Raw genomic sequence first — 14,082 nt, forward strand, 5'->3', positions numbered from 1 at the left:
CTGTTTTGTATTTGATGATATTTCATTATCATTGTATTGATTATCTTACTATTTAGATAATAAACTATTATTGTGCATTTGAAGTTACTTGTTCTCCTTGAAACGTATCTATCACGCTACGGCGGTGAAAACTTTGATCTAGTCTGGTTGATGCGGCTAATACTGATTATAAACATAGACTTTTGAAGTAGGTTTTTATGGAAGCAAATCGTTACCAAAATTCAAATGCATTTCCAGAAATGCATTTGCATTTTAAGAATGTGGCTGCATTATTTGACTCATAAATGAAATTAGTAATCATTCATCCTATTTGCATTTTAATTTTCTTCTTCAAGAGTGCTCAATCTTTCACTTAATTAAAATGAAAAAGAAATAGACATTTGAGATTTAATTCTCAAAACATGCCCCAGCAAATAGATACCAAAATTCAATTTGAAATGTAAAATTTGAAAATTAAAATGCATTTCCAGAAATGCATTTTCATTTTAAGTACGTGGCTGCAAAATCGTGACCACAATTCAAATTAAAATGCATTTCCAGAAATGCATTTTCATTTTCAGCTTTTTGAGCTTTTTTGCTCAGGGGAAAAGGCCCGCGGAGAAGGAGAGAATCAGGTAATTTTTCAGAATAAAACGTCTTTCAGACTCTGATAATCAATTAAAAGGAAATAATGTTATTAATTATTTTTTGTGCGGCCCGGTACGAAATGACCCACGGACCGGTACCGGTCCGCGGACCGGTGGGCACCGGTTGGGGAACGCTGCTCTAAAGACCCGGCAATTCAATCAATTTCCCGGCACATTTGCAATGTAATGCAATGCAGATGTGCACACCGCACCCTACCGAACAAGATGGGTAGCTCGGTCAGCAGGGAGCTGAAGAAGAGCGGCTACTGACGTCACTCTGCTGCGCCGCTCAGAATGCTTTTTCGTTCATTTTGCATTTCTGAAAATGCATTTTAATTTGAATTGTGGTCACGATTTTGCAGCCACGTTCTTAAAATGAAAATGCATTTCTGGAAATGCATTTGAATTTGAATTGTGGTCACTATTTTGCAGCCACGTTCTTAAAATGAAAATGCATTTCTGGAAATGCATTTGAATTTGAATTGTGGTCACGATTTTGCAGCCACGTTCTTAAAATGAAAATGCATTTCTGGAAATTTTCAATTTTTACATTTCAAATTGAATTTTGGTGTCTATTTGCTGGGGAATGTTTTGAAAATTAAATCTCAAATGTCTATTTCTTTTTCATTTTAATTAAGTGAAAGATTGAGCACTCTTGAAGAAGAAAATTAAAATGCAAATAGGATGATTGATTACTAATTTCATTTATGAGTCAAATAATGCAGCCACATTCTTAAAATGCAAATGCATTTCTGGAAATGCATTTGCATTTGAATTTTGGTAACGATTTGCTTCCATATACGAGATCTTCCCCAACCTACAGTACTGTCTTATTTATCTTTTGACTAAACTTGTGTCACCAAAGACAACAGAAAATCCCAAGTGTCCTCCTTTTCTGGGTCATGCTTCTGGTCACCCTAGTTGTGGTTTAACGCACATAGTAGGTGCATTCGACTTCATGCAGCGCCGGCCTCGTCTGCAGCCGCCTGCAGCCCGGCTGACTTGAAGCAGCCAATGGCATTCTCAGATTCAAGGCAGCCGGTTGCAGCCTGCTGTCGGCGCCGCTGGCGCTGCATGAAGTCGAACACACCTAATGTCAGAAGATGACTTGCCTTCTGAATAGGTGCGTTCGACATGAACTGACTTCATGCAGCGCTGCAGCTGGCTGCAGGAGGCTGACTTGAAACAGTGAATTCTGGTTAGACTTTTTGACTTGTTTGACTTGAGACGGCGCCGAGGCTAACGCACCTATTGTGTCATTCATTTCCGGGTTGTAAATTGGTGATTCATTACAACATTAGGTGCGTTCGACATGGACTGCGGCTGCATGAAACGAGCAGTTGAAAACGGCTCTGTGAAGTCGGACATTCCAGCTTCTCGTGGTTTGCTGCGTTGACGTCAGTCATGGCCTATCAAGCGCTGTTTGCTTACTTTACTTTATTTATAATTAAACTTAGTCTTTCCGTTAGTTAACACATTTTTAATTCAATTAAACAGTTTGGTCCGGATTTGAGCGTTGGCGAAACTGAAGGTGTCAGAACAATTACAAAACACGCGTCAAAGTTGTTGTGTGTGAGTCTGGCCAATCATGAAATAGCTGTGTCGTCATTAGAACCCTTGCAGCTGCTCTTGAGAAAATGCGCTCGGCTACACAGCCGGCAGTTCTCGAATCGATCTCACGGTACTTTGATGGCTACGTCACAGTGACCTAGCCTTGGCGCCGTCTCAAGCAAGCCCCCACCCCTCGGCTTGAAGCACCGGCCCCGGTGGATGTAGGTGGTATTGCATTTCCTTTTAGACTTCCGGCTCTTCCGGTCGTTTTTATTCTACAAAACTATCTCCCCCAATAATTTTTGTTCGATTCTCGAACCTGGCTCATACTACTAGCTTTTTCATACAATAATTTTTCATGATTTTTGCTAAATTTGAAACCAATCCGAAATGGGTAAACTAGCACCCCATGTATTTGCTTACGTCAATAAAAGTTGCCTGCAAATGTGCTTGCGGATACTAACAGGGCACGAGCACAAAAGTTCACATTGGCCGATAGCCGATTTACCTGGAGCTGAAAGAAATGGCTTGAGTTGCCTGCCCTGTTGTAGCAAGTTTAGCAAATGGTTGTCACATATACATGAAATGTTGTTAATATAGTTTATTCCCATTATTTTAAAACAGATTAGATTTTTCGTAAAAACGTTCATGACATGATGGCAAATATTATATTATGTTAAGCGTGAGCATAGATTGTTGACATGTCTATCTGGAGCAAAGACGAAGATTAATACTTTAACTGATAACCACAATAGGAAATGATATATATTTAAATAATATTAGTCTTGCCTTCAGAAGCTTTTGTTAAACACACTCATTATTCTTTTTTGGTCGTGTCATCAAGCCAGACTGCTTTTGTGGGACAATGAAGATCCTCAGTGACTATGTTTCACCCCCACTTATATCTGATGGAAACGTCTTGTATATAGTTCTGTTAATATGCCCCTTTCAAAGGCACATGTTCAATAAAGTATACTATATTTTAGACACACTTCTCAATTTATTACATTATTACCAAGTCTTGTTAGATCACGTAATATCCATTAATAGGCGTTTGGTTTTGTAGGTTGAACATATAAAACACAGGCCACATTTCTACAATGATGTTAAATTGAAGGCAGTGAATTTCGTGGCATTTCGTTTGAATCTAAAGTTGACAGTAAGCTATGGTAAGTCTGCATTATGGAAGATTTCTGTTACAAAACTAACTATTAAGCTTTCTTTGCCTGGCGAGAACAACGACGGAGCTAAGTGTTCATGTTAACACAGGGCCGGGGTGGGTAATCGGGAGAATCGGGAGAGTTCCCGGTGGGCCGCTTCACTTTTGGGCAGGTCGAGGATTTTGTTGTTGTTGACATTTGTCACGTTAGTCTATCTTCTCTTAAAGTAGGCTACACACGTTCCGCATTCTGACACCTCAGCCTCAGGATGGGTTGTACCATGTGAGGGAGTTCTCCCCTCCCAAATAGAGTTGGTTGGGTCCATAGCCAGTCTTTTCCAAAAAGTTTTCCCAGATCGGCTACCGATAGCTAGGACGGGCGGCCCTACAGTAACGATACGCGTCAGGGAGGATGGATGGGAGCAGGGCCCGAGTGATTGCATTTCTAGACAAGGTTTTACCAATTGAAAAACGTCTGTTTATTTTACATAAAGCTCAAAAAACTATTTTGCGGTCAAATAATGACAAAAAAATTTCGCTCGAGCGCTGTGCGTGCTCTCATTAACTGTAGAAGTCCCTTATTTTGCATCACATCAAACCCATGCGCCCTAGGTTGGGGCAAAGCTCCTAATGTTTACAACGTCTGGCTCCGTGCTTGATTAACACTCGGATCGTTAAGCAGTCTCAAAAATGGTATCAATATAAAAAATAATACGATCCCTTTCTGTAATCATACCCCCCAGAAATGTTCACTGCACCCCCAGTCAAAGCAGGCTGCATCCGGCACTGTTTGGTATACAAAAAAGTGCCGGTCTTGGGCCTGAAACTCCCGGGATGAAAAGTGTCCCCACTCCGGCCCTAGTTTATTTAATCCGATACAATGCGTTGGAAATCATATTCATATCACAAAGAAAAAAAGCAACATATGTGATGAGTTCCATCTAGAATAACCCTATAGCCTATTTGGCCCTATAGCTTATTTCTAAAAACCAAGTGAAAGGAATACTATACAGTGACAGCATACATTTCCGTAAAGTTTGCATCATGTCTCTGATTCTTATCGGACTTGTACCCCATTCTGCCACTGAAATGCCTTAGCTCACACGCTCGCAACCATATAAATCTATGCTCGCGACTGGTTGTCGCAAAGTCTGACGTGTACAGCTAGTTGCAAGCGTGCACGAGGTCTCGGAGCTAGGGAAAAAAAGAGCCACTGTTTAAAGCTAGACCGGAAGAGTCGGAAGTGGAAAGATGGCGCGGTCCAGTTTCGTGCTCTCGCTTGCCTCACTGCGCCACTGAGCACTTTTCATAAAAATTACCAGAGACCTCACCATCCTTGGTAGAGTTACTTTATCTAAAGCAGAAGGTATTTCCAAAGTAATTTATCCAAGTCACTCCTTGTATGTGTCTCCTGGTAATGATAAGAAAGCCAACTCAGTCATTTTCCAATTTTTGTGGATAAATAAAACTCATTATGTTAAGAAATCACAGCTTGTTAAGGAGTATGATATGGGTGGTATCAAAGCTTTGGATTTCGAATCAATGTTTGGGACCTTTAAAATTAATTGGTTGAAAACGTATCTTTCACAACCAGATTCTATGTGGTTTCACATACCTAGAAATATATTTTAAAAAGTAGGAGGGCTTGAATTTTTTCTACAGTGTGATTTTGAGTTGACCAGAATTCCTATTAAGTTATCAAACTTCCACAAACAAATTCTACAGTATTGGAAACTGATATTCACCCATAACCTTTCTCCACGTGGATCCACCTTATGGAACAATAGGGTCATTGTGATCAACAGGAAATCGTTATTTAAATTTGATTGGTATGAAAAGGGCATTGTGTTTGTAAACGATATTATAGATGATAATGGTACATTTTTGGAGTATAAGACCTTCTTAGATAAATATAATTTAAATTGTACTTCTAGAGAATTTATCAAGATTTGTAACGCAATACCTGTACCATTATTACAGCTAGTTCGAGGCACAATGTTTTATGCAAGAACAAGACCCATACCAACTTTACCGAATTTAGTTATAAATGATTGTATTTTATTTGACAGTAAATGTAATAACAAATATATCAATGATGCTTTCAAATCTAAATTATTTTTTGATTATAGAAGAGGATTGTGTGTACAGGTTCCGAATACGGGTGCATTGCCCATAGAAAAATCACATTTAAAATTCATTAAATGGCCCATTTCCCCGAAAGTCAAAGAGACTCACCTTAAGATAATTTATAAAATATATCCGGTCGCTGACTTTCTTAGACACAGATTCAGATTTGATGTAGACCCTTGTGTTTTTTGTAAGGTGGCTGATGAGACTCTGGAGCACATGTTCTTTTTTTGCCCCGTGTCCAACGTCTTCTGGTCTGAGATACATGATTGGCTGTCACTTAAAATAGTTGGTGTCCCTGTTCTCACCTTGCCACACATCCTATTTTATATGGATGATGTAGATTCATCTGTATTAGATTTGGTCAATATGATTATTCTTATGGGTAAATATCATATTCATTGCAGTAAGTGGAGAAGTTCTAAGCCTTCCTTTGTCTGGTTTATGAATGATTTTAAATAGTTTTTCTCATCACTGAAAAAGATCAGATCTAGTGTAATTGCAAGAAAAATGTGCAGTGACATATCTCAGAAACTACTGTTTTGATTCACTTCCCCTTGTGTGCCGCTCCTAAATGTTAATTTTATTTTCCATAGCCTTTTTGCCTTGTGTATTTCAGGTAATTCCCCTTTTGATTTGTTTTTGTTTGTTTTACTGCTTAGGTAGTTCTTTCTTGCACTTTGAAAACATTTGTATTGTATGTATATTCTCTTTCCCCTGCGAGAGTTTTTGTGTGTTGTTCTATTTTTGCAATAAAAAATAAAATAAATAATATTAACTCTATGGTCTCAAGTCGGACAAAAAGTCTAACCAGAATTCACTGTTTCAAGTCAGCCGCCTGCAGCCGCCTGCAGCGCTGCATGAAGTCAGTCCATGTCGAACGCACCTAGTTGTTGTCTAGCCCTTTAATCTCTCAGCAAAATGTAGGCTAATTATTTGTCTAAAGAAAACAGGCACAACATCGGCGTGTGTTCTCAGGCACCTCGCTACCAGGCCCCTTTTATCATCAACACATACATATTCAAAATAGTGCAGTGAAAATGATTGTTTCTCATAGATAGCTAATCAAAGTTGACCACAAGATGGCAATGCTCATCAATTTTCCTTCAGGCATTCTCTCAGTTGGATGCCCCTCCTCCCTCGTATTCCCCACGATCTCTGCCACTTTTCTCTGAACACGACTTCGCGGTCTATAAAGAGGAGTATTGTCCTCGTTTGAAAACAACATGGCAGATAACTTAGTGGCCCTATCTGGAGGAAGAGACAGCGGAGTTGTGGTAAATATAACATACAACTGGATAAAAATAAATGTACGAGTTCTTGAATCACAAATGCAAACATCGGCAACGGATGGATGCAAGTCTACTTAAGCCTCAAAGTTTCTGGTTGGGTGGTGAACTTGTCCCAGCAAAGGATGTGTAACTCATTTGGTCATTTTGTCGACGATTGTGATTCAAGTAACTTTCGTAATAATGACATGCATACAATATAAACAATATTAAATCACTTTGACAAAGTTACCTGACATTATGGTAACATTGTAGATTGTTAAAATCAAATAAATTGTACATTGTAGGCTAGCAAATATCATGTAATTGCTTTTACTCCTAGATCAAGGATGACTGGCCAGGATACAATTTAGATTTGTTCAGTTATCCTGAGCACTATTCTATGGATTTGGAATGTGTCTACATTCCACATGGTGTGATTATGGACAGGTAACTGAAGTACATCCATCCACTGTCTCATCAAGTTGTTAAATTATTCTACACACGTGATAGTTTTCCCTCATCCTGTAACTAAGTGAGTTAATGGACCTTCACACCCTGTTTGATGTACCATGTAGGACAGAGCGCCTTGCCAGGAACATAATGGAGGACCTGGGGGATCATGCTATTGTGGTGTTATGTGTGCTGAAGGGAGGCTACCAATTCTGTGCTGATTTGGTAGAGAAGATCAAAGCCTTGAGCCGCAACTCTGACCACACCCTCCCCATGAGGGTCAACTTCATCCGCCTCAAGAGCTATATGGTGCGGGTCCAAGCAGTGTACTCCTTCCTTGATTCCTGCCTGCTTGATAACAATAGCCAACTGCATATAAGATAATCTGTCCTAGCTGTAGAAAATATATATATGATATATATTTATTTTCTAGAATGACCAGTCAACAGAGGATCTCCACATCGTGGGGGTGGAAGACCTGACCTTCCTCAGTGGAAAGGTGAATAAATACACTACTGGTCGAAAGTTCTTTCTTTCTTACTTGAACCAGTGTTAAGCTGTGTTTGAAGCTATTGGCTGAATGATGTCCTGGAGGTCTGAGGGGCTGCAACATAGTTAAGGGTGAAGTAGGGTAAAACAAGAGCTTCTTCAAGGGTCAGAGTTTTGTGCCAGATCGCAGTGACAGGCAGGTTGTGGAGCAACCTGGTATGTGAGTAAATGGGGCAATTAGGCGGGTGGCTGCATTCTAGATGATCTGCAGAGGGTGTACGCAGGTAGCCCTGCGACAAGTTGGTTACAATAGTCTAGATGAGAGAGTACTGTGGCCTGGACTAACAGCTGGGTGGAGAAGTCTGTTGCATTCTTGATATTCAGATTTTCAGCAAGGATGATTGTTTAGTTTCTCGCAGAGCAGAAATCTGTCACCATGGTGGCATCGATGGTGATGGAGAGCTTTTGTACCGGGGAGGATCTGGCAGAGAATAGCTCCATCTTGTTGGGATTCAGTTTCAGTCAAGTGGTGGGATGACAAACATCGGTAATGCTGGAACCAGCAGTTCCAGCATTACATTTCATCCACCGTGGAGTTAAGAAGCTGGAGATTGACAGTGTCTAAGGCTACAGACAGATCTAGGAGAGTCTGGTTGGAGAAAAGGTTCGATGCTGTAGTGGTTGAGAGCCTCCATCACTGCCAGGAGAGCCATCTCCGACGAGTGTCCGGCTTTGAATAGAGATTTGTTAGGGTCCACAGTTCTTCCCGGTTAAGAAGGGAGTTTGATTGAGAATAGCAATGATCCAGAATGTTTTGCTTTATTTATATTAGCAGGTGGGTGACATGAGCCATCTTGAAGTTTGAGGGGAGATTGCCTGTTCCCTTTTTGTGTGTTTGTTGGATACAGAGAAGAAGAAGAATTCTCTTTGCAGGAGAATAGAGGAGGTAAAGGAAGAGTGGGAGAGCGTGCACAAGTTATGCCTGTAGGTAGTAGTGGGATATCCTTGGAGTCATTGAGGGAGGGGGAGAGAGAATGAAACAAAGTGGTCTGACACATTTAGGGAGGTGACTGTAAGATCAGGTGTAGAGAAGATCCTGTTGTAGACAAGGTCTCGTTGGTTTCCAAACATATGGATATATATTGTAAATGACCTCCAAAGGCTTCATTTAGGAGATAGAGAATTATTGCGATTTCGATTTTCAGTAGTTTGACAGGCAGACTTGGGGTGGGATTTATCAATGAAGTTAAATGACCACAAGAGGGCACCCTTCCCCTTAATCTGCCAGCTCTCTTTTTTCATCTGAACTCAAAGGTTCCTCTTAAGACCCCACCCCTCGCTCTTCAACTTGAAGCGAAGGCACCAATGGATCTTGATGGTATTGCATTTCCATTTTGGCACCTGGCTTGTTCCGGTGATTTTATTTTATTAACTTAAGTCAAAACCATCTTCCTCAAAACATTTTTTGAAAAAAAAAACATTTTTTTTCTCAAACCTGGCTCAAAATACTAGCATTTTCAGTCGAGTTTTTGCTGAGTTTGAAACCCATCCGAAATGGGAAAACTAGCACCCCAATTTTTTAAAATTATAATTTTTTATGTCAAAGACGGCATAGACCTATTATGAAGCCCGGAGCATGACGAGCCATTCTTCTGCGCAAGACCGGACATATAGTAAGTTCAACATGGTGTGGACTGTATCTCGGTTTTTCAAGCTTCAATGCGCCACTGAACACTTTCCGTAGAAATGGGAAACGGGAGCCATCTTTGAACAGCTTTAATGCTTGGTCTACTTAATAATAGGTCTATGGTTTCTCTAACAGCCCTGCTGAGATGTAATCCAGACAAAGACATGTGACAGAGCTTTGTCCGCACGCAGAATATTTTCCCAGAACAAAAATATCTTCCACTTCCATTCAACCAAGGTATAATTCACTATGGGTACACAATAGTTTTTCCCATTTATTAGAAGAAAAATATAGACAATATTTGTTTATGCCAGTGGCTGTTGGTGATAAAGAATCACTGTGAATCCTGCTTTCTCCCTGCAGTACTGGATAATAGTTCTACTTGGCACAAATAGGTATTAAGATATTTCTATAGAGTTTAATGTCATTTACTGATGGCTGTCTGTCCCTACATGGGGGTAAAGCCCAACAGTCTTCTGATTGACTTTTGTTGCAACACCAGGAATGTTGCTTGTGAATATTGAGACTCTTCTGTCTTCTATCATCATTACCAATATTGAAAATACCAGTTTTCAAATGCCACAAGTCGCATGGCATTTTGTGTGTGTCATTGGTTTCATGTGGTGATTGGTGTCTTTCGGATAAACACTTTGCAGATAAATCTCAACCGAGTTGCTTTACGAATGTAGTCTTGGTAATGCATTTGGTGGATTCCAGATAAGTTGTTATGCATGAGTGTTTTGTTGAACCATGCATGACTGTTTGCTTTTCTCCTTCTTTCATTCTAACATGCTCCTAAAAGAACGTCTTGATAGTGGAGGTAAGTCAACCTTCTTATTAATTATTTATTTTTGCATTGCTTTCAGATGTATTAGCCAACTACTGAACATCATGTTTAAGAAGGTCAAAGCAATAATTGAACTTGCCTTTTTTCTGCTTGATTGAGTCAGACCAGACCTAATGTTTAAATTGGAAAAAATAAAGTTTATTTCTCAGCAGAGGGCCCATAATGAGAATTGTTTAGGTACTGTCATCAAAACGGATTAAATCATCTCTTGTCTTGTCAACAATTTGTTGCCCATGTATCTCAGAGATCATATACAGGGTGCATCATTTTTCTATACAGAAACATGAATTTAAAAATACTGTAAATGGTTCATTTTTTGGGACTTCAGATGAAAACCAAATTGGACTTTGTCTGTGCAGTCATTCATAACAAGACCTCATCTCAACATTAACTTGAATACTTTTTTTTGTTTCAGTTCCTTCCTATATTCTTGTTCTCACATCACAAAACATGGCCCAACAGACAACAATGTTCATTTACTTGTTACAGTAAATGCAACTCACCAGAATAGCATAGCAGTTCTGGTATTGTGAAATGCTCTATGCTTGCTTGAGCAGAAAATGATAAGTGGAGACTTTCAGTCACACATGTTGAAACAACAATGATGGCTGCTGTGTCACCAAAATAACATGGTACACATAATTAGTCCTGTGATGATCTCATAAAAAGAAGCATTGACAACACAAGACACCAGTGTGGTGATGTCCCCCTGGTCTTGGAAACACAACCACTTCCTCCCTATCGCTGTAAAGCCACACGGCTATATGTTTGCGGTGAGATAGGTTTCAGTATCACTTTGTTCCCCTTTTGTGTTTGTTGTGGTTAATACAGAATGCTTATCTATCGTTTGTCCTTACTCCCTTGCTCTAACTCTTTATCCTTGTCTTGCTCTCTTCTATAACATGCATCCTTCACTGCTTGGTCAATATTTAAGTGTTGATAGACATCTCAAAAACATTTGCTTTTATTTTTCCACTGCAGGCCATTGTAGACACAGGGAAGACAATGAAGACTCTCCTTAAACATGTGGAGGCCTTCAGGCCTAAGATGATCAAAGTAGCAGGGTGAGTGAGTATATACCTGGGACATTGAGCTGCACAGAGCCCAAGGGACCTGCCTTTCTTAATCACTCAATTTCCTATTTCCAGTCTAGACAGGGACAGATAATGAAGGGCCTGTGTTTCAGATTTGGGTCTCAGGTTTTTCTGTATTACAGGTGGGAGATATTGGGTAATCTAAAATGGTGTTTTGATTAATTTCAGACTGCTGGTGAAGAGAGTTCTAAACGGAGCAGGATGTGTCCCTGACTGTGTGTATATGTTTTTGTTTTATATTGTTGATTGTGCTCATGGAGCATAGTAAACTTCAGTTTCACATTATCACAATGTAAATTGTAATTGGTTCTCCTCTCTTTTCCTGTTGTCTGCCTTCTCAGATGTTGGTTTTGAGATACCCAGTCGCTTTGTAGTTGGCTATGCCCTAGACTACAATGAGTATTTCAGAGACCTCAATGTAAGTTGTTGTCCAACCCTAACCTCTTTATTATTTTAACAATGCGCTCTTCGCTTGGCCCTCTCTAGTTAGTCAGTTGAGGGACAGTCTCAAATCATAGATCTAATGAGCACTATTATGACATCAAATCAGAAGGGGAAAAATACAATTGGCAACATTTATATTGCATTTAATCTATTCGGTTTGACTTTCTTTACTTTTTTTTCTCTTCTCCACAGCATATCTGTGTACTGAGTGAAAGGGGAAAACTGAAGTACAAAGTTTAAAAGGAGAGCTGCTGTGTAGGCAAACTGATGAGGCACAGGAAATGTTGTGCCACAAAAACCTTGGACAGGCTTCCCATGAGTGGTCAGTGACACAAATGTTAGGAGACTGATTAATAAGGAGAGCCACCTCCTGTTCCTTCACTACATTCATTGAGACATTCCTCAGAATCCACTCCCTATTAAATATATTACGTAAGAAACCAAGTGCAGTGATTTGTTTTTTGAACTGTGAAATGTTTGTTCCATATTCTTACCTGTTCAGAATTGCTAAATGTTGACATTGCGTAGAAAATAACCATTGAAACTGCCTTTCCATTCATTGCCTTCTATTTATTTTCTTGTGCATCTTTTAACTAACCGTGTTCTTATTCTGACAGCAGACCCATGTGGGACAATATTCTTCATCTTGAAATATATTGAGAAAAAGGTTTATTGACATACATTGGCTTAATTAGAGTAATGAGTGAAGGGTGTTTGCTTCAACTACAGAGTTTGACTCCATGCTTTGTGTGAAACAGAAACATTCAGCTTTGGATGAAAGGGATTGCACTGTTGTGGTATTTGGAGGTTCTGATTGAAAAAGACCTTTCCATTTTTGTTGTCCATGTGTATTCCTGTAATCTTTACTGTTCTACTTGGATCAGGGCCACAGGAAAAAAGATTTAAAGTTTAAGGTCAGAGTATATGTGTGAAAAACACTTACAATTTACGGTGTATGTTTTGGTGCCTGAAAGACGTACACTAAACAAACTAATGTCTATCATTTTTGGGTGTATGTTTGAAATAAATAACGGTAATGTAATAAAATCGTATTAGTTCTGATTGTCTACACTTAATGTTTTCCTCCTTAATAGAAAATAAAGTACTTTAGTATAAATGGGTTGCTTAACTGGTTGCTGTGGTGCAGCTCACAAGACTGAAACCAGCTGTACATCATGTGTTTCTCTGCACTCTTGGATGTATTTGCACAATAGTTGCAAATGATGAGTCAATCCACCCTATGTTCTGAAAGCAATATTTTCCATTAAGAAGTACTCTAATGTACAATTCATTCATAGTATCATAACCTGTTTAATTGTTTGGTCTATTCTGTCTGCTGATATGCTGCACTCATTACTTTATCCATGGACATTCATATGGTCAAAGCAACAACCTGTCAATAGTTGAACTATGATAGACTTTGAGATGGTAAACACTAGGTTAAAAGGCTAAAGATATTCAATGGAACAAAAGAGGTCTTGTGTGAACTGTTGGGAACTTCGTGTCCACCTGACATATGACTCCAGTGTTTGAGCAAAGGACCAGCTTCAGAACAATATAAATATATATATATATCTCTTAAGTCCTTATCCTGTTGTAATCTAAGCTAGGACCACAGAGAAACAGTGGTCTGTAAGAATTTGTTCAGAATTAGAAATCCCCATAAACTGAACTATTAAAGTTGTTCAATAACAACTTTATATTCACATCTTATTGCATAGTTACAAACATTGATGAATGTGTTACAGCCCCCTTGATTCTGATTACAAAGACCAGGTCACAATTTATTCTGGATCAACATGCACTGAACTACTACTATAACCGCATTGCCCTTAAAATGTTGGGAATACATTCACCTCCATTTTAAGAATGGCCTATGGTTAGTTTAGAATGGTTTGATGTAGAACTGGCCTGGCAGGACAGCTTTGTGAAAGTCCCTTTACTAAAGATGACCTCCACAACAAAGGCCACCAATCCTCAGAACAGGTGGCCCCTTCTGTCGGGAGGGAATGAAAGAGACATTTGTCAAGGCCCTGAGAATCAGAACACTTTTTAGATTCCCTTCTGAGGTTGTGTGTGTTTATGTAATAGAAGGAAGAAAGAGAAACCCAGAATCTTAATTTATTTAATCTTGACAATAAAGTGTCGTCTCTATTGAGATGAATAATTCTCAAGTTGTATGCCAGAGACCCAGGAGAAAGTTCGTGAGTTTAAGTGCTTCTTTCTTTCTATATAATGCAGTGAATCCCCCCCATTCCACACGACAAACTCTTCGACCCCACTCTGAACCTGGACACCATGTGACTTCTGTAATCTACACTAGCAGTAGCTGTTGTG

General features: G+C 39.4%; 1 protein-coding gene across 2 annotated transcripts; it reads left to right on the plus strand.

Annotated features, from left to right (window-relative positions):
- The first annotated feature begins 6,584 nt into the window (after window positions 1–6,584).
- Window positions 6,585–12,825, plus strand: prtfdc1b (phosphoribosyl transferase domain containing 1b). 2 transcript variants are annotated; one of them, XR_009932454.1, is made up of 10 exons: window positions 6,585–6,740; window positions 7,075–7,181; window positions 7,310–7,493; window positions 7,618–7,683; window positions 10,163–10,180; window positions 11,189–11,271; window positions 11,470–11,516; window positions 11,643–11,719; window positions 11,938–12,067; window positions 12,363–12,824. XR_009932454.1 is itself a non-coding variant. In XM_062481914.1 (9 exons), the coding sequence occupies exons 1-9, from the start codon at window positions 6,690–6,692 to the stop codon at window positions 11,983–11,985; spliced, it is 681 nt and encodes a 226-aa protein (XP_062337898.1). In that variant the 5' UTR covers window positions 6,585–6,689; the 3' UTR covers window positions 11,986–12,825. The 2 variants fall into 2 exon arrangements, 1 of the variants encoding a protein (XP_062337898.1); XM_062481914.1 differs by having other exon boundaries at window positions 11,938–12,825.
- The last annotated feature ends 1,257 nt before the right edge of the window (window positions 12,826–14,082 follow it).

The sequence above is a fragment of the Osmerus eperlanus genome, chromosome 16 (genome assembly GCF_963692335.1).
Source record: "Osmerus eperlanus chromosome 16, fOsmEpe2.1, whole genome shotgun sequence".
Classification (NCBI taxonomy): domain Eukaryota; kingdom Metazoa; phylum Chordata; class Actinopteri; order Osmeriformes; family Osmeridae; genus Osmerus; species Osmerus eperlanus.

What these genes read in the sequence shown, in the direction of transcription:
- prtfdc1b (XM_062481914.1), top strand. Translation starts at nt 6,690, where the DNA reads ATGGCAGATAACTTAGTGGCCCTATCTGGAGGAAGAGACAGCGGAGTT. An exon ending in AAGATGATCAAAGTAGCAGG is followed by an intron (nt 11,272 to 11,469) that starts GTGAGTGAGTAT and finishes GATTAATTTCAG; the next exon opens with ACTGCTGGTGAAGAGAGTTC. An exon ending in AGTATTTCAGAGACCTCAAT is followed by an intron (nt 11,720 to 11,937) that starts GTAAGTTGTTGT and finishes TCTTCTCCACAG; the next exon opens with CATATCTGTGTACTGAGTGA.